The sequence below is a fragment of the Heptranchias perlo genome, chromosome 9 (genome assembly GCF_035084215.1).
Source record: "Heptranchias perlo isolate sHepPer1 chromosome 9, sHepPer1.hap1, whole genome shotgun sequence".
Classification (NCBI taxonomy): domain Eukaryota; kingdom Metazoa; phylum Chordata; class Chondrichthyes; order Hexanchiformes; family Hexanchidae; genus Heptranchias; species Heptranchias perlo.
The window spans coordinates 38,333,997-38,353,255 of NC_090333.1; the positions used below are offsets into that span (position 1 = coordinate 38,333,997).

The 19,259-nt window shown below is 44.7% G+C and overlaps 1 protein-coding gene across 5 annotated transcripts in view; it reads right to left on the bottom strand.

Annotated features, from left to right (window-relative positions):
• Window positions 1-18,678, bottom strand: part of LOC137324995 (uncharacterized) — a 97,390-nt gene extending 78,712 nt beyond the window's left edge. For all 5 annotated transcript variants that reach the window (XM_067989693.1, XM_067989691.1, XM_067989695.1 and 2 more), the window contains exons 1-2: window positions 18,428-18,678; window positions 4,078-4,218 (exon numbers count right to left, since the gene is read on the bottom strand). In XM_067989693.1, the coding sequence (XP_067845794.1) occupies window positions 4,078-4,218; window positions 18,428-18,473 (187 nt within the window). In that variant the 5' untranslated portion in view covers window positions 18,474-18,678. The remainder of the gene's footprint in view (window positions 1-4,077; window positions 4,219-18,427) is intronic.
• Window positions 18,679-19,259: the final 581 nt, after the last annotated feature.

Consider the following 19,259-nt stretch of genomic DNA (forward strand, 5'->3'; position numbering starts at 1 on the left):
AAGGTTCAGCAGCATGATACCAAGGCTTAAATTATGAGGACAATAGAAAATTGAGGGGTAATTTAAGAGATGCTTAAAATGTTAAATGCATGTGATAAGGTACATACAGAGAAACGAATTCCTCTGGCAGGGGCATCAAGAACAAGAGGACATAACCTTAAAATTAGAACTCGGCCATTCAGGAACAAAATCAGGGAGCACTTTTTCATACAAAGGGTAATAGAAATCTGGAACTCTCCCCAACAGGCTGTGGATGATAGGACAATTGGAGCTTTCAAGACTGAGATAGATAGATTTTTGTTAGGTATGGGTATCAAGGGATATGGAGCAAAGGTGGGTAAATGGAGTTCAGGTACAGATCAGCCATGGTCTAATTGAATGACAGAGCAGGATAGAGGGACTGAATGGCTTACTCCTGTTCCTATGTTCCTAAAAGGGCTTTGCCTCACTGATTCAACTAGCTGGTCCTCAACAGCTCCTGCCAAATCAGCAATTCTCCATCTAATCATGTTGTCAGATAGTTGGATAAGACTTAGCTAGTCAGCAACTTTCCCTCCACATACTATCAATGCTATTTAAATTGTCAATGGCAGTACACCAATTGTATGAGATTTTCTACTTCTTGCTAACTGGTATGAGACAGCATAAGATGCTTTAAGTAATTTGACAGGAGTAGCACGGTATTCTTTAATTACCTAATCTGCCCTTTCAGTTGTAAAAGCTTTCCTCATTTGAAAAAAATCTCATGGTTTATCTTTGAAGGCAGGATGTTTGGTCTCCAAGTGGCAGTTTAGTTTGCTTCATTTCATTCTATCCTAAGCAACAACTTCAGCAGAAACACATTACAGTCAAGGATTTTTATCAGAACCATAAACGTGAATCTCAAGTCCAAGTAGGAAGGATCGTATTTCCTATTTCTCTTATCAGGCTCTACTTGTTCCTTCCCCGTAAGAACACAAGAAATAGGAGCAGGAGTAGGGCACACAGCCCCTCGAGCCTGCTATGCAAATCAATCAGATCACGGATGATCTTCGACCTCAACTCCACTTTCCCACCTGATCCCCATATCCCTTGAAGTCCAAAACTCTATCAATCTTAGCCTTGAATATACTCAACGACTGAGCATCCACAGCCCTCTGGAGTAGAGATCGCCAAAGATTCACAACCCTCTGAGTGAAGAAATGCCTCCTCATCTCAGTCCTAAATGTCTGACCCCTTACCCTGAGACTACACCCCCTTGTTCTAGACTCTCCAGTCATAGGAAACAGCTTCTCAGCATCTACCCTGTCAAGGACTCTCAGAATTTTTATACGTTTCAATGAGATCACCACTCTTTCTTCTAAACGCCAGAGAATATAGGCCCATTTGACTCACTCACTCCTCATATGATAACCCTCTATACAGGAATCAATCTAGTGAACCTTCATTGCACCGGCTCTAAGGAAGGATATACTTGCCTTAGGTAAGGAGACCAAAACTGTACACAGTACTCCAGGTGTGATCTCACCAAAGCTTTGTACAATTTGTACAATAAAACACAAAACTAGGTGGGATTGTAAGTTGAGAGGAGGATGAAGAGAGGCTTCAAGGTGATTTAGACAAGTTGAATGAGTGAGCAAATACATGGCAGATGCCGTATAATGTGGATAAATGTGAAGTTATCCACTTAGGAAGGAAAAACAGAAAGGCAGAGTATTATTTAAATGATAGATTGGGGAATGTTGATGTACAAAGGGACCTGGGTATCCTTGTACACCAGACACAAAGCAAACATGCAGGTGCAGCATGCAGTTAGGAAGGCAAATGGTGTGTTGGCCTTTACTGCAAGAGGATTTGAGTACAGGAGCAAGGATGTCTTACTGCAGTTGTACAGGGCCTTGGTGAGACCACACCTGGAGTATTGTGTGCAGTTTTGGTCTCCTTACCCAAGAATGGATATACTTGCCATTGAGGGAGTGCAGCAAAGGTTCACCAGACTGATTCCTGGGATGACAGGAGTATTGTATGAGGAGAGATTGGGTCAACTTGACCTGTATACACTCGAGTTTTAGAAGAATGAGAGGGGATCTCATTGAAACATATAAAATTCTGACAGGGCTAGACAGATGCAGGGAGGATGTTGCCCCTAGCTAGGGGGGTCCAGTACGAGGGGTCACAGTCTCAGGATACAGGGTAGGACATTTAAGACTGAGATGAGGAGAAATTTCTTCACTCAGAGGATGGTGAATCTGTGGAATTCTCTACCACAGAAGGCTGTGGAGGCCAAGTCACTGAATATATTTAAGAAGGAGCTAGATAGATTTCTGGACACAAATAGCATCAAGGGGTATGGGGAGAGAGCAGGAATATGGTATTGAGATAGAGGATCAGCCATGATCATACTGAATGGCGGAGCAGGCTTGAAGGGCCGGATGGCCTACTCCTGCTCCTATTTTTTTTCTATGTCAGCAAGACTTCTTTACTCTTGTACTCCAACCTCCTTGCAATAAAGGCCAACATGCCATTTACCTTCCTAATTGCATGCTGTACTTGAATGTTAACTTTTTGCATTTCTTGTACGAGGTCTCGCTGAACACCAACATTTAATAGTTTCTCACCATTTAAAAAATATTCTGTTCGTCTATTCTTCCTACCAATGTGAATAACCTCACAGTTCCCCACATTATATTCCATCTGCCACCTTCTTGCCCACTCACTTAACCTATCTACATCCCTTAACATACTCTTTGTGCCCTCCTCACAGCTTCAAAATCCTCAACTTTACACTTCAAAAAATGTTCCACTCATTCAGAATTATCAAAACACCAAACGTTACGCTCACATCAGTTATATAGCGTGTGGGAGATTGAAGATTTGAAGAAAAAAACCCATGTGACACAAGAAATCTTGATCGAGAGGTTGGGCACTTCTGCTACCTACCCCACTCACTTCAATCCAGCAATTTGGGGGAGTGACTTAGGGTGTTTCCAGGCTATCCCACTATTTCCACCAGAAGCAGCTCAGATAGGTCCAACATCTAATGAAAGCAGTATGGGTCTCATTTTTGGGCTTACTGCTTGGCCCAGGAATGAGCAGTCCAACAGTAATCGATCATTGGAACATGGCACTTCTCTAATTTCTACTGCCACTGTGGCTCATGCACATCACTGTCCTCCGAGCCCCCCCGATAACCTTGTCGCGCCCCCAGTTTGGAAATCTCTGCGTTAGGGAATACCGAATTTCATGATTATATGTCGAAGGGCTCCAAATTTTAATAAGGATTGGACTTCCTATTCAAGCTCAGTTAAATAATTCTGTAACAAATGCGGTCAATTATTGATGCAAAAGTCTGTTATGCCAACTTGGAACTATGGCCGCCTTTAATTCCTGAGTGTGTGGGTGGTGAGGGGAGTCGGAAACTCACTCGCTGATGCAGAAATCAGGCCTGGGATAGTTTAACTCCCAGGCCTCATTAACATGCCGCCAGTCCACTTCCTGCTCATCCCAGGTGGGAAGTGGGCAGTAAGCAGCTGCTGGTTTCTGGAAAATTAGGTGGCTCATGGCCGCCCGTCGGCACTCAGAAGTGTGGGGAAGTTGGTTCTGAGAGGGTCTTGCAGGAGGGAAGGGGATGCCTAAATGTTAAGGGGCCTGGGGAAGTACTGCTCCACCTAGCCCCAAACAGGAAAATAAAAACTTGCCTTCATCTTAATGGCAGGTCCCAACTCTCTTCAACCTGGCAAGAAAGCCGCAGCAGGATCCCGGCTCAGGCCAGAGTTAAAATTACAGTTGGGGCCCAATGACATCAGGCCCTGATCGCCATATTTAAAGAAAGACTTCATTAGCTTCGGCAGGTCAGCTTAGTCACCCGTCTATAAGCCTGCACAGAAAATCACATGGGCTCCAGGCAGCTTGAGGATGGGTTAAGTAACCCAGGCAGTTTTAAATGAATATAAATAAATAAAAACAAAAAAAATCATAATTATAGTAATTTCAAACAAGATCACCTCCAAATCATGTAATGGATTTCACATAATGGAGATAAATACTAAAAGCACTTGAGAACTCATTAAGTCTACTTAACTCTTTTGAAGGTCTTACCTATTGTACGATGTTGACAGAAATCTCCATAATATCCGGGAGGGCAAATACAAAAGAATCCAAGGCTATTAAATGGAGATAAAGTACACGTGCCATAGTTCAAACAAGGTGCCAAGTCACAGTTGAGTTTGTCTTTAACTACTAAAACAAAATTAAAAAGTAAATTATTAGAATATCCAACTATATCCATATATAAAGCTGATGTCCTGTGGCAGAGGTTACACTGTTCAATAGAACCACGGGTGTAACACAATAAATCATTAGCCCTGATAATACAAAGTGACAGAATAAGTTAAATCATGTTTTTATTACATGATATTTTGTAATTGTTGTTGATATTTTCAGGATTGATTTCTGTGATTCTGTCCATTTCTCCCCCCATGAAAGCTGCAAATCTGGCCTTTGTTATTATATTATTTCAAATTTGTGCGCAATTTTATCTCATCTATTTAAAGCCCAGGATACACAGCAAGATAGTGGGCAACATGTACCAGGTTGGAGATATTTACCTGGTGTTCAGCATCATTGGAAAAGGATAAGATGGGGAACGGCTTCCGCAACACCGCGCGGGGAACGGCTTCCGCAACACCGCGCGGGGAACGGCTTCCGCAACACCGCGCGGGGAACGGCTTCCGCAACACCGCGCGGGGAACGGCTTCCGCAACACCGCGCGGGGAACGGCTTCCGCAACACCGCGCGGGGAACGGCTTCCGCAACACCGCGCGGGGAACGGCTTCCGCAACACCGCGCGGGGAACGGCTTCCGCAACACCGCGCGGGGAACGGCTTCCGCAACACCGCGCGGGGAACGGCTTCCGCAACACCGCGCGGGGAACGGCTTCCGCAACACCGCGCGGGGAACGGCTTCCGCAACACCGCGCGGGGAACGGCTTCCGCAACACCGCGCGGGGAACGGCTTCCGCAACACCGCGCGGGGAACGGCTTCCGCAACACCGCGCGGGGAACGGCTTCCGCAACACCGCGCGGGGAACGGCTTCCGCAACACCGCGCGGGGAACGGCTTCCGCAACACCGCGCGGGGAACGGCTTCCGCAACACCGCGCGGGGAACGGCTTCCGCAACACCGCGCGGGGAACGGCTTCCGCAACACCGCGCGGGGAACGGCTTCCGCAACACCGCGCGGGGAACGGCTTCCGCAACACCGCGCGGGGAACGGCTTCCGCAACACCGCGCGGGGAACGGCAGAACTGGGATGTTTGTCCTGGAGCTTAGCAGTACTGCAGCAGGAGTCATTCACAGTTTACATCCAAAACATTTTTCATAGAATCATACAGCACAGGAGGCCATACGGCCCATCTTGCCTCTGCTGGGTCGATGAAATCTCATCGCCCCTCTCATTTTTTTGCCAATTATCTTAAATCTCTATCCTCTGGTTACCAATCCTCCTGCCAATGTAATCAATTTCTCCCAATCTACTCATCAAAACCCCTCAATTTTGTTCAAAAGAGGTTCCAGATCTTCTTCCTCTGTGTTCCCTTACTCACACAGCTGCAGGTAAACAAAGCAAAGCTGCCTGCAATTAGCCTTTCACTTTGTGAAACATTTAATGTCCACCCGTGTTACCGCTAATTCCTCGGACCACCATGTAGGAAGTGGTGGTAATGGCCCAGAGGTCTCCAAAGGAAGGTGAGGGCCCAGTAGTGGTCTACTCTCCCTTTAATCTAACCCCCCTTGACTTACCTTTGTCCACTTAATAAAACTGCAGCTGCAACAACATTTGGGGCTTTTCCGTCCCTTTAAATGCCCACCTGCCTCTTCTGGTGCTGTAGCAGCAGTCCTGCTGCAGCATCGCAGGATTTAGCAGCCAAGCACTGGGTGGCTTCCCTTTGGTGGCGAGAGTCCCACCATGCATCTAGTGTGACCTCTGACCCAGGAAACTGGGCAGTGTCAGAGGGGCAGGCAGAACGCCAATACTGCCAGAACACCTCCATTGGCCCAGCCATTCGCTCTCTGAACTATAAAAGACAAAGATAATCTTAGGGTTGAATTTCAACTGGCTGTTCAAGCACATTTTGCCTGGAACATTTGGTGCTGCTGTTGCACAAAGGAAACTTTCCCAGACCTTCTGCTTACCCCTTATTTACATAATGTGGAGATGCCGGTGATGGACTGGGGTTGACAATTGTAAACAATTTTACAACACCAAGTTATAGTCCAACAAATTTATTTTAAATTCCACAAGCTTTGAGGCTTCCTCCTTCCTCAGGTGAACGGTGTGGAACTTTTTATTTACATAGTGCAAGTATGTTGCCGGCGCAATTTGTAAGCAGGATTCAGGACTTCTTGAACAGGAGCAGAAATGTGGTGGAGCGGCTTCCTAAAGCGGCACCTACACTTACTATTGGTGGCAAATTTTGAAACTGGACATTTTCTGCTGTGTGTTGCCCTGAAATGAGACAGGAAACTGCTCATTTCCAGGTGACAGAGTAATTTGGTGGGGTCCAGAAGTAATATTTAAACCAAACAAAAGGGAACAATCCAAAAGGAAAAAAAAATGATGCAATGCAGAGAAATCCAAAACAGCAAAAACTGAGGACTAACCTCATCAAAATGTCAGCATAGATAGCTTTAAAACTATTTCCTGTGGCTGCGCACCTCGCCGAAAGAGTGCTCAGTGCAGGCTTCTTGCCAATGGGGCAACTCTTCGGAATTCCTCAGCCTTCCCATTCGTGTTGTTCACAGTGAGTTGGATGACACACTGTTTTATAACAATAGGAAAATTATGGTAACTCACACACCATGTATTGTCACTGCCAATGACGTATAGTGACTGAGTAAGCCAAATTCTTTTTTAACTAATCGATCTCCCATGGCGTCGCAGAGGAAGTTAAGACCAAATGCAGTCGTAATGTTAAGCAGGATCAGAGGACAAGGACTGCAACTTTGAGGTTGGAAGAGGCAAGAGGGTAAAGGCAGAGAACAGTGGGGGAACAAAGAAGAGGGTTAGAGGATCAAGCGAGGGGAATGGGGGGGGGGGGGGGTCAGGTAAAGCATAGTAGGTGGCTGGAGGAAAGTTGGAGGCCCATCAAGGAGGGGGACAAGGGACAGAGTTGATCACTGGAAGGGGTCAGAGGGTTGGACTTCAGAGAAAGTGTGCATATTGATGGAAAAAGTTACACAAGTGAGGTAAGTGTAACTAGAGCAAATCTTGGGTTAAGGGAGGGCACAGGGGAGAAGAGAAGGAAGGAAGGGGAGGTAGCAGAAGTGGGAGGAAAGGGTGATAGGACAAGTTGGAGGATGTGGGAAGAGGGGGAAGAAGGGAAGAGAATCAGGGGAGGGGAACAGGAAAGGGAATTTTACAAAAATTAGGAAAACTGATTATTTAAAAAAAAATTAAAAATTATTGAAGATTTTTTACACATTGGGAGAGTAGAAGGCAGCAATGAAGGGCACAGATGCCCAAATAAGGGATGGGAAGCCAGAGGTAACGGGTCAGGTAGACCAACTTGGGAATTAAAAAAAAAGGAAAAATAGTTGGAAAGGAAGCGATGAGAAAAAAAAAGACTAAGTAGCTTGGGGTGCAGAGGCCTGAGTAGGTATTGAGAGGCAGGACTGGATGTCCCAGCCAGCTTGGGATTTTTATTTAAATTGTGTGGAAAAATGAATAGGAGAAAGTCCTTAATATAAAAAGAAAGACATTTATATAGCTCCTTTCACGACCTTAAGATGTCCCAAAGCACTTTACAGCCAATGAAGTACTTTTTGAAGTGTAGTCACTGTTCTGTTGTATTCTGCAAGCTGTTCCCACATCACAACTGCACACTTCGACTACTACATGGAGCTTCATCCATACCTATATCTACAGCATCACTAAAGCAGGAGGGAAATACACTTCGTCCTGACCTTCCAGCAGTAACACCACAGGCAATCCACTAGTAAAATATTTTTTTTTTTATTCGTTCACTGGATGTGGGCGTCGCTGGCAAGGCCGGCATTTATTGCCCATCCCTAATTGCCCTTGAGAAGGTGGTGGTGAGCCGCCGCCTTGAACTGCTGCAGTCCGTGTGGTGACGGTTCTCCCACAGTGCTGTTAGGAAGGGAGTTCCAGGATTTTGACCCAGCGACAATGAAGGAACGGCGATATATTTCCAAGTCGGGATGGTGTGTGACTTGGAGGGGAACGTGCAAGTGGTGTTGTTCCCATGCGCCTGCTGCCCTTGTCCTTCTAGGTGGTAGAGGTCGCGGGTTTGGGAGGTGCTGTCGAAGAAGCCTTGGCGAGTTGCTGCAGTGCATCCTGTGGATGGTGCACACTGCAGCCACAGTGCGCCGGTGGTGAAGGGAGTGAATGTTTAGGGTGGTGGATGGGGTGCCAATCAAGCGGGCTGCTTTATCTTGGATGGTGTTGAGCTTCTTGAGTGTTGTTGGAGCTGCACTCATCAAGGCAAGTGGAGAGTATTCCATCACACTCCTGACTTGTGCCTTGTAGATGGTGGAAAGGCTTTGGGGAGTCAGGAGGTGAGTCACTCGCCGCAGAATACCCAGCCTCTGACCTGCTCTCGTAGCCACAGTATTTATATGGTTGGTCCAGTTAAGTTTCTGGTCAATGGTGACCCCCAGGATGTTGATGGTGGGGGATTCGGCGATGGTAATGCCGTTGAATATCAAGGGGAGGTGGTTAGACTCTCTCTTGTTGGAGTTGGTCATTGCCTGGCACTTATCTGGCGCGAATGTTACTTGCCACTTATGAGCCCAAGCCTGGATGTTGTCCAGGTCTTGCTGCATGCGGGCTCGGACTGCTTCATTATCTGAGGGGTTGCGAATGGAACTGAACACTGTGCAGTCATCAGCGAACATCCCCATTTCTGACCTTATGATGGAGGGAAGGTCATTGATGAAGCAGCTGAAGATGGTTGGGCCTAGGACACTGCCCTGAGGAACTCCTGCAGCAATGCCCTGGGGCTGAGATGCTTGGCCTCCAACAACCACTACCATCTTCCTTTGTGCTAGGTATGACTCCAGCCACTGGAGAGTTTTCCCCCTGATTCCCATTGACTTCAATTTTACTAGGGCTCCTTGGTGCCACACTCGGTCAAATGCTGCCTTGATGTCAAGGGCAGTCACTCTCACCTCACCTCTGCAATTCAGCTCTTTTGTAATGAGGTCTGGAGCCGAGTGGTCCTGGCGGAACCCAAACTGAGCATCGGTGAGCAGGTTATTGGTGAGCAAGTGCCGCTTGATAGCACTGTCGACGACACCTTCCAGCACTTTGCTGATGATTGAGAGTAGACTGATGGGGCGGTAATTGGCCGGATTAGATTTGTCCTGCTTTTTGTGGACAGGACATACCTGGGCAATTTTCCACATTGTCGGGTGGATGCCAGTGTTGTAGCTGTACTGGAACAGTTTGGCTAGAGGCGCAGCTAGTTCTGGAGCACAAGTCTTCAGCACTACAGCTGGGATGTTGTCGGGGCCCATAGCCTTTGCTGTATCCAGTGCACTCAGCCGTTTCTTGATATCACGTGGAGTGAATCGAATTGGCCGAAGACTGGCTTCCGTGATGGTGGGGATATCGGGAGGAGGCTGAGATGGATTATCCACTCGGCACTTCTGGCTGAAGATGGTTGCAAACGCTTCAGCCTTGTCTTTTGCACTCACGTGCTGGACTCCGCCATCGTTGAGAATGGGGATGTTTGCAGAGCCTCCTCCTCCCGTTAGTTGTTTAATTGTCCACCACCATTCACGACTGGATGTGGCAGGACTGCAGAGCTTTGATCTGATCCGTTGGTTGTGGAATCGCTTAGCTCTGTCTATAGCATGTTGCTTCCGCTGTTTAGCATGCATGTAGTCCTGAGTTGTAGCTTCACCAGGTTGGCACCTCATTTTTAGGTACGCCTGGTGCTGCTCCTGGCATGCTCTTCTACACTCCTCATTGAACCAGGGTTGATCCCCTGGCTTGTTGGTAATGGTAGAGTGAGGAATATGCCAGGCCATGAGGTTACAGATTGTGCTGGAATACAATTCTGCTGCTGCTGATGGCCCACAGCGCCTCATGGATGCCCAGTTTTGAGCTGCTAGATCTGTTCTGAATCTATCCCATTTAGCACGGTGGTAATGCCACACAACACGTTGGATGGTGTCCTGTTTACCTGCATTTCATACGAAGGCAGCAATGCTTTAGGTTTGATTCCATTCTGGGGCTGTTAAGGCTTTGACATCGTCTATGTGCTTTAGCTGTGGGGAACTGCAGCTTCTGAAGCTCGATCTAGTTGTAGAAATGCAGCTGCATGCATGACTGGGCAGCTGTTAGCTGTTCACTTAATAGCCCAGAATTTGCTGTAGTTGATTGGTCAATGAGCAGCGCCCGCCGTTAGTTAGACTTGCCTGTTTAATCTCCATGATATTTTGCACCGCAAGTTGCTGGAAATGTGATACGGAAAGCAAGCGGCGCCCTCTACAGGGCATCTGGGATCTGAATGAACAGGGCAAGCAACTGTGTATCTTCTTAACCAGATTGAAGGATTGTGAAATTAACACGCATGGACTGAGAAATGTAAGTTAGAATGGTGAATTCAATGTTAAATCAGATACAGTAAGAGAAATAGAGAGAAAGAAAGATTGGATTGAGAGGAAAAAAACGGAAGTAAAAAAAAATTTAATAAATCTCCAATAACAATTAAAACCTGAAGGAATGAGACGCCACACATCTAATAGTTAATTTTCAGTGCCAGAAGTTGACTGGTGGTAATTAACACATATCACATCATTAAAAGTGTGTTTAGACTTGAAATGACTTCACTTTCTGCGGCGAGTTTAGTTCCGTATCTACTGTGCAACGACAGGAACTTCACTCTGTTCAATGCATTTGAATGCTGAGGCAGACAGCGCGATCCCGTTTTTGCGAGGCTAACAGCAGAACGGCACATCTCAAACAGCAACTTTTGGATTTCAGTGTTTAACCGCGCGCGCATCTGCCCTTACTTGAAGTTGCAGTGTGAGATGCGCACAAATAACAGTGAGCACCATTAGCCTCATCATTACTTTGACAGCAAATTCTGGGCCAATAATGCAAAATTCTGTCTAGGTGCCATCTATTCAGATGACAAAATGGTAACACCCAAGTAAGGAGCATGCAACGTACATATCAAATTTAATGGACTGGGAATTTCTGGAAACTTAGTATGGGGTATCCACGGTGCACACCATTACTACTTCCGCAAACGGCAATTGATACTAGCTCTCTTCTGCAAACGGCAATTGATACTAGCTCAATTGCTAAATTTAAATCTGAGATAGATAGCTTTTTGGCAACCAAAGGTATTAAGGGATATGGGCCAAAGGCAGGTACATAGAGTTAGATCACAGATCAGTCATGATCTTATCAAATGGCGGAGCAGGCACGAGGGGCTGAATGGCCTACTCCTGTTCCTATGTTCCTACTTTCAGGATAGTAGAGTGTGAGTGACTCAGGGCATTACTTACGCCACACCAAAACTTCCTGAGACTTTCACAATGCTCTGCCCTCACCCTCGCCAAAAAAAATTCAAAAGCTAATTATCATAGCTCCGCCCCATTAAAATCAATGCCATAATCGGGTTTGCTGAATTAAAGCCACCGAGATCGCCACTTCCTCTTAGATCGTTGTGGAATGGCACTGGTGGGGTGAGCAACAGGAATCATAAACGGGTTTAAAAGAGGCAACATCACTTCTGGGCATTATAATACAGTTGCTATCTCAATTCTAAATGCCTTTATCAATCTGATCAAGAAAAAAAGACCACATTTTTGACAGTTTAATGTAATGCAATGTTACTTATATTTATTTCTCTCACTTTTAAATACTGTAATAAAAAAATGTAGGGTAATCCTTGAAAGACTGTGAAATTGCCTCTTCTGTGTTGCTTCTGAAATCACTTTCAGATGTCAATCACATGTGTTTATATCTTATAGCAATTTGCTGCTGGATATAATTAAACAAATTAGGTTGACATTCCAGCAGAAATAAACAATCGAAATAAAATTTTAACTATCCATTGGCTGTGCCACTCCCGATCTGCCGCCACGTTCACTGCGACGTATTTTAATTATTTTTCCAGCAAATTATAGCGTAAATTCGCCACTGGAAGATCAGAGAGCACAAAAGTCTAACTTATGGTGTTCGTTGCCGATATCGCCACTGCAGCAAATTCCAGACCAATATGTTATAGATTATATTGGATTCCACAATTCTGTCTACTTTTTCAAGAAAACTGCATATGAGTGGCCTTTATTAAATTAATAGATTTTTGAAAAATTAAGTTTTCACTTATATTTTTCCAAGCCCAGGATACATAGCAAGATGGTGCAGAGTATACCAGATTGGAGGTAGGTGCATGGTGTTTGTTAGTTTTCAAAAAATAATTGAAAGTTATGCAATTCGCTCCACCAAACACCAATAAAAATCTTTGCCAAATCATAATTTGACTTATTTAGACTCGAAAATCGAAGTCCTGATAATATATGGTGAGTATATAGCATAATGCCTGTACTATTATTAATAAATCATATCCCCAACCCACGATAAGCCATGCCACCAAAATCAGCTAGTAATGTATTAAAAACAGTACATCAGCACACGTTTTTGTCACATCCCTGTCACAATTTGGCTTCACATTAACAGAGTCAGACTTCAGTCCACACTTTTCGATATGATATTTTAAATCACATTTGTATCTAATTGGATCAATTCAATATTCATGACACAGCAACAAATCACAACTGAACAGGGAGGTGACATACTAATCAAAAGGAGCATGCGAGAATAAAAACGAATCACAAAAAAAAAATTGGACATAGAGCAGCAGCTACCAATGAATGAAGAATGATACAATCAGATCGCTCCAAACATTGTGCTGTTGGTTTGAACCACTTTCTTGAATGTGCCACCAGTTGAGAATTTACAGGTAAAATTAACATTTGTTCATATACATGTCATAAGAAACCCAGAAAAACAATTCTTGTACAAATGCTCACCTAGTTACTCATCTAGTTAGTTTCCCATACAAATCCATGGAAGATGTTTTGCGGATAGACCTGCTTCTGTTGACAGTAGCTAATCAGTAGGACCCAAGGCATTTACAGAACAGCAAAGACTCACAGTTGTGGCCAAGTGCTGCAAATTCAGGGCACCAAGAAGTCCTGCCTTAGGCCCTCTCCAATCAGAGGATCGGAATGATGCAGGTAGCCAACTGGTCTCATGATAAGTCCCTGTTATCTTCTAGGACAACAGCCAAAAGTTCCGATACCAGTCCACACACTATCTGAGGGATTGAACCAAAGGAGTGTTTGGCCTATATAAAAAGAACCTGAATCCAGAAATACAGGCAGATTCAGGTTGCTGCAAGAGGAATGCACTCTCTTCCTGGTACCACAGAGTAGACAGGGAAATTGACCCTGTTGTTTCCAAACCCACCCCCTCCCACTCCAATGTGAAAGCCCAAAAGCTCGGAGGTACATAATTTTGTGTTTAGAACCCTTTCTTTTGGTCTAATTTACATGTATTAAGGCATCCCTGTGTTTATTTGTTCTTGTGGAGACAGTGTCCTTCCACTCTCCAGTCAATCTTATCACCTTTCAGAAACGATATTCTCGTTTGGGTTCCCTCCAAATGTGCAGGACAGAGTTTCTGGGTTACAAATACCTGTATTAATGTTTTAGAAATTCTGTAATATTTTTTATAATTCATAGAATAGTGACTGGCTATTCACAGAAAAGTCTACTTAAATTTTACTAAGCAACCGCTATATTTTTTCCTCAATGAAACTGATACGTTGCTTTCAAAACACATTTTGTTATGAGGTATGAAACATATAAAATTGATTGAATTAGTGTTATTTTAAAACTTCTGCAGGTCACGGATATCAGATATATCAGAGCGTGAAAATTGCCCAAGGTACTCTGTAGGATAATGAATCAAATTTCATGTAATTCCACCCTTTTGCCATGGTGACTGCCTTGCTTTTCCGGCCTTCGCACATGCGTAACCCTCGCTGATCCCATGCCTCAAATTGCCTAAGAATATGCCAGGGGAAATCAATTGACAAGTGTGTACATTCTTAAAAATAAATTTCTTCCAATTCTGTTCAGACCCTTTAGAACTTTAGGGTAGTGATGATGGGGGACTTTAATTATCCCGATGTAGTCTGGGAAAATAACAGTGTAAAGGGCAAAGTGGGGGGGGGGGGGGGTGGGAGGGCAGAGCAGAATTTCTGAAATGTGTACAAGAGAGTTTTCTTGAACAATATGTTTCCAGCCCAACAAGGAAGGAAGCAGTGCTGGATCTAGTTCTGGGAAATGAAGTAAGGCAAGTAGAGCATGTTTCAGTGGGAGAGCATTTGGGAAACAGTGATCACAACATCATTAGGCTTAGAGTTGGAAAAGGACAAGGAAAAATCAAATGTGAAAATATTCAATTGGAGGAGGGCTAATATCAGTGAGTTGAAAAGGTATCTGGCCCAGAATCAAAGATTGGCAGGTAAAACCATAAATGTGCAATGGGAGGCCTTCAAATAAGAGATAGTTTGGGTACAAACTGGACATATTCCTATTAGGGGGAAAGGAAGAGCATCCAAAGCTAGAGCTCCCTAGATGACTAAAGATATAGAGATTAAAATGAAACAGAAAAAGGAGGCTTATGATAAATGTCAGGTTCATAATTCAGCAGAGAAGCAACCTGAATACAAAAAGAACAAGGGAGAACTGAAAAAGGAAATAAGAGGGACAAAGAGATTGTCTGAGAATGGATTAGCAAATAAAATAAAAAAGGGAACCCAAAAGTCTTTTATAAACATATAAATGGTTAAAGGGTGGGGCTGATTAAAGACAAAAAAAGGGAAATCTTTTTGAGGAGGCAGAGGTACTAAATGAGCACTTTGCATCTGTATTCACTAAAGAAGAGGACACTGTCAATGTCACAGTGAAGGAGAAGGTAGTAGAGCAATTCGGTAGGATAAAAATAGATAACCTGTGTTCCACCAGGACCACTCGGCTCCAGACCTCATTACAGCCTTGGACCAAACATGGACAAAAGAGCTGAATTCCAGAGGTGAGGAGGAAGTGACTGCCCTTGACGTCAAGGTAGCATTTGACAGAGTGTGGCACCAAGGAGCCCGAGTAAAATTGAAGTCAATGGGAATCAGGGGGAAAACTCTCCAGTGGCTGGAGTTATACCTAGCACAAAGGAAGATGGTAGTGGTTGTTGGAGGCCAATCATCTCAGCCCCAGGACATTGCTGCAGGAGCTCCTCAGGGCAGCGTCCCAGGCCCAACCACCTTCAGCTGCTTTATCAATGACCTTCCCTCCATCATAGGGTCAGAAATGGGGATAGTCGCTGATGATTACACAATATTCAGTTCCATTCCCAACCCCTCAGATAATGAAGCAGTCCTTGCCCGCATGCAGCAAGACTTGGACAACATCCAGGCTTGGGCTGATAAGTGGCAAGTAACATTCGTGCCAGACAAGTGCCAGGCAATGACCATCTCCAACAAGAGTGAATCTAACCACCTCCCTTTGACATTTAACAGCATTACCATCTCCTAATCCCCCCCATCATCAACATCCTGGGGGTCACCACTGACCAGAAACTGAACTGGACCAGCCACATAAATACAGTGGCTACGAGAGCAGGTCAGTGGCTGGGAATTCTGTGGCGAGTGACTCACCTCCTGGCTCCCCAAAGCCTTTCCACCATCTACAAGGCACAAGTCAGGAGTGTGATGGAAAACTCTGCACAAGCCTGGATGAGTGCAGCTCCAACAACACTCAAGAAGCTCAACCACCATCCAGGACAAAGCAGCCCGCTTGATTGGCACCCCATCCACCACCCTAAACATTCACTCCCTTCACCACCGGTGCACCATGGCTGCAGTGTGTACCATCTACAGGATGCACTACAGCAACTCGCCAAGGCTTCTTCAACAGCACCTCCCAAACCCGCAGCCTCTACCACCAAGAAGGACAAGGACAGCAGGCACATGGGAACACCACCACCTGCACGTTCCCCTCCAAGTCACACACCATCCTGACTTGGAAATATATCGCCGTTCCTTCATCGACGCTGGGTCAAAATCCTGGAACTCACTACTTAACAGCACTGTGGGAGAACCTTCACCAAGCGAACTGCAGCGGCTCAAGAAGGCGGCTCACCACCACCTTCTCAAGGGCAATTAGGGATGGGCAATAAATGCTGGCCTTGCCAGTGATGCCCACATCCCATGAACAAATAAAAAAGAGACACTAAAAAGGGTGGCAGCGCTCAAAGTAGAAAGTTACTCGGTCCAGATGGGAGGCATCCTAGGTTGCTGAAGGAAGGATGGAAATTGCGGAGGCTCTGACCACAATCTTCCAATCGTCCTTGGATATGGGAGTGGTGCCAGAGGACTGGAGGATTGCAAATGTTACACCCATGTTCAAAAAAGGAAGAGTGATAAACCCAGCAACTACAGGCCAGTCAGCCTAATATCAGTGATGGGGAAACTTTGAGACACATTAATCTGGGACAAAATTGATTTGGACTTGGAAAAATATGGGTTAATAAGTGAAAGCCAGCATGGATTTGTTGAAGGCAAATCGTGTTTGACTAACTTGATTGAGATCTTTGATGAAGTAAGAGGATTGATGAGGGTAGGGCAGTTGATGTTGTGTATACGAACTTTCAAAAGGCATTTGATAAAGTACCACATAATAGAATTGTTAGCAAAATTAAAGCCCATGGGATTAAAGGAGCAGTTGCTGCATAGTTACAAAATTGGCTAAGGGACAGAAAACAGAGTAGTGGTGAACAGTTGTGTTTCAGACTGGAGAGAAGTGTGCAGTGGTGTCCCCCAGGGGTCAGTGTTGGGGCCTCTGCTCTTTTTGATATATATCAATGACCTGTGCTTGGTGTACAGGGCATGATTTCAAAGTTTGCAGAAGACACGAAACTCAAATGTAGTAAACAGTGAGGAGGGTTGTAACAAATTTCAGGAGGACATAGACTGATGAAATGTGCCGACACATGGCAGATGAAATTTAATGTAGAGAAGTGTGAAATGATTAATTTTGCTTGGAAGAATGAGGAGAAGCAATATAAACTAAATGGTATAATTTTAAAGGGGGTGCAGAAACAGAGACCTGGAGATGTACATACACAAGTTTTTGACAGTGGCAGGACAAGTTGAGAAGGGTGTCAAAAAGGCATGGGATCCTTGGCTTTCTAAATATAGGTGCAGAGTACAAAAGCAAGGAAGTTATGCTAAACCTTTATAGAACACTGGTTGGGCCCCAGCTGGAGTGGTGTGTCCAATTCTGGGCACTACACTTTAGGAAGGATGTTAAGGCCTTAGAGAGGATGCAGAGATTATTTACTAGAATGGTACCAAGGATGAAAGCTTTAAGCTACATGGCGAGACTAGAGAATCTAGGGTTGTTCTCCTTAGAATAGAGAAGGTTTGATAGAGGCATTGAAAATCATTAAGGGTTTTGAATAAATAAGGAGAAACTGTTTCCAGTGGCAGAAGGGTCAGTAACCAGAGGACTCAGATTTAAGGTAATTAGCAAAACAATCAGGAGCAACATGAAGATTTTTTTTTGTTAGAGTTATGATCTGGAATGCACTGCCTGAAAAGGGTGATGGAAACAGATTCAATAATAACTTTGAAGAGGGAATTGGATAAATACTTGAAGGGCTATTGCAAAAGAGCAGGGGAGTGGGACTAATTGGATAGCTTTTTCAATGAGCTGGCATAGGCAGGATGGACCAAAAGGCCTCCTTCTGTGATCATTCTATAACCCTATTAAAGCCTATGGAAATGGCACTTGGATAAAGAATGTGAATTAAAAACAAAAGGCAGGCAAGATTCCAATTATTAAAAGAATGACAAAGACAATTGAATTAGGGTAGGAAATGAAAAGAAAAACGAGTATGAAAATGCAGGAATTTAAAATAGGGCGCATCACAAGACTGTGGTGATTAGATCTGGAAAATTGTAAACTTTATGTTCGCTCCTATAATTGTGTGTGAAAATGTGTTGAATGAAAAATGTCAAGAAACAAGGTTAGAAAGTGTCCGCAGGCATACTGGTTGCTGGATAGTCTCAGTGCGTCCTCATAAATGATCCATACAGAACTGGTCCAAACGTAGTGACTCGAGCAGAGAGCCAACATGCAGGAGATTCAAGATTGAAAAATGTTAAGATAAGTGTTTTCAAATGTTAAGATAAAGCAGTCATCTAAAAATTACAAGAGTCACATAAACGTTACGACTTTTGTCAAAGATCAGTGTATAAAAACCAAGCATAATTTCACACAAATGTCCAGACGCACACTCAACAACCACCACCACCACGGGATTAAAATAACGCAGCAACTTCTCACCTGTCCTGCTGAATCTGTTGAGTTTTGTTTGGTTTTTCGTCAACATTGAGTCTCCAACAGTCTCAAAACCGAAGACGTAAACAAACCGTTTCCCTTCGTAAGTTTCGCAACAATCATGGGTTATTTATAAACGCCCATTAATACCAAATAATAACTAACAACGTTAAGCGATATCTTGCTGGCCATCTGTCCCCCCCATTCCCAATTTGCCAAAAGACCCTCAACAATTGGCCACCATGGTGAAAGTCTAACTGTCTCTGCGCGCGGAACACTCAGTAAACCAACCTGCTGCTTGCGCACGCGGCAGCTTTTGTGACGCCACACGTTGAAATCTCGCGAAGTTGCGCGGGTTTTCCTTTAAGTTCGCATTTCCCGCCGAAGGGTCAGTCCACGTGATTTTGCACGTGCGGTTCAAAACGAGGCCTTGTGCTTTCTGGCAAAGCAGGAATTCTGCCGGTATCGAAATGCCACTTGACAAATGATACAGGGCGGGCGATTTGGGAGGGGATTCTAACACGTGTTACACATTTTCTTCATTTAGGCCAGTAAAAGTTGTCGGATCAGAAGGGGAGACCCTGTCAGGTAAGTTTTAAACTTTTCTTCGTAGGACCAACAAAAGCTTGGAACACTGCTGCCCTGGCCTTATCCCCTCCCTACCCACCCTGCTGTACCATTGTGAACAATTAGCCAACATTTCTGTCGCCATCACAACTTCACCTTTATTGCGACCTGCAGACCTTTAAGACCTGCTCCCTTGGAGGATTTTATGTTTCCCTGCCAAGTGTGCAAGAGGCCAAGCTGTCTGGACAAGCGTTTCCTGTACCTGACGCAT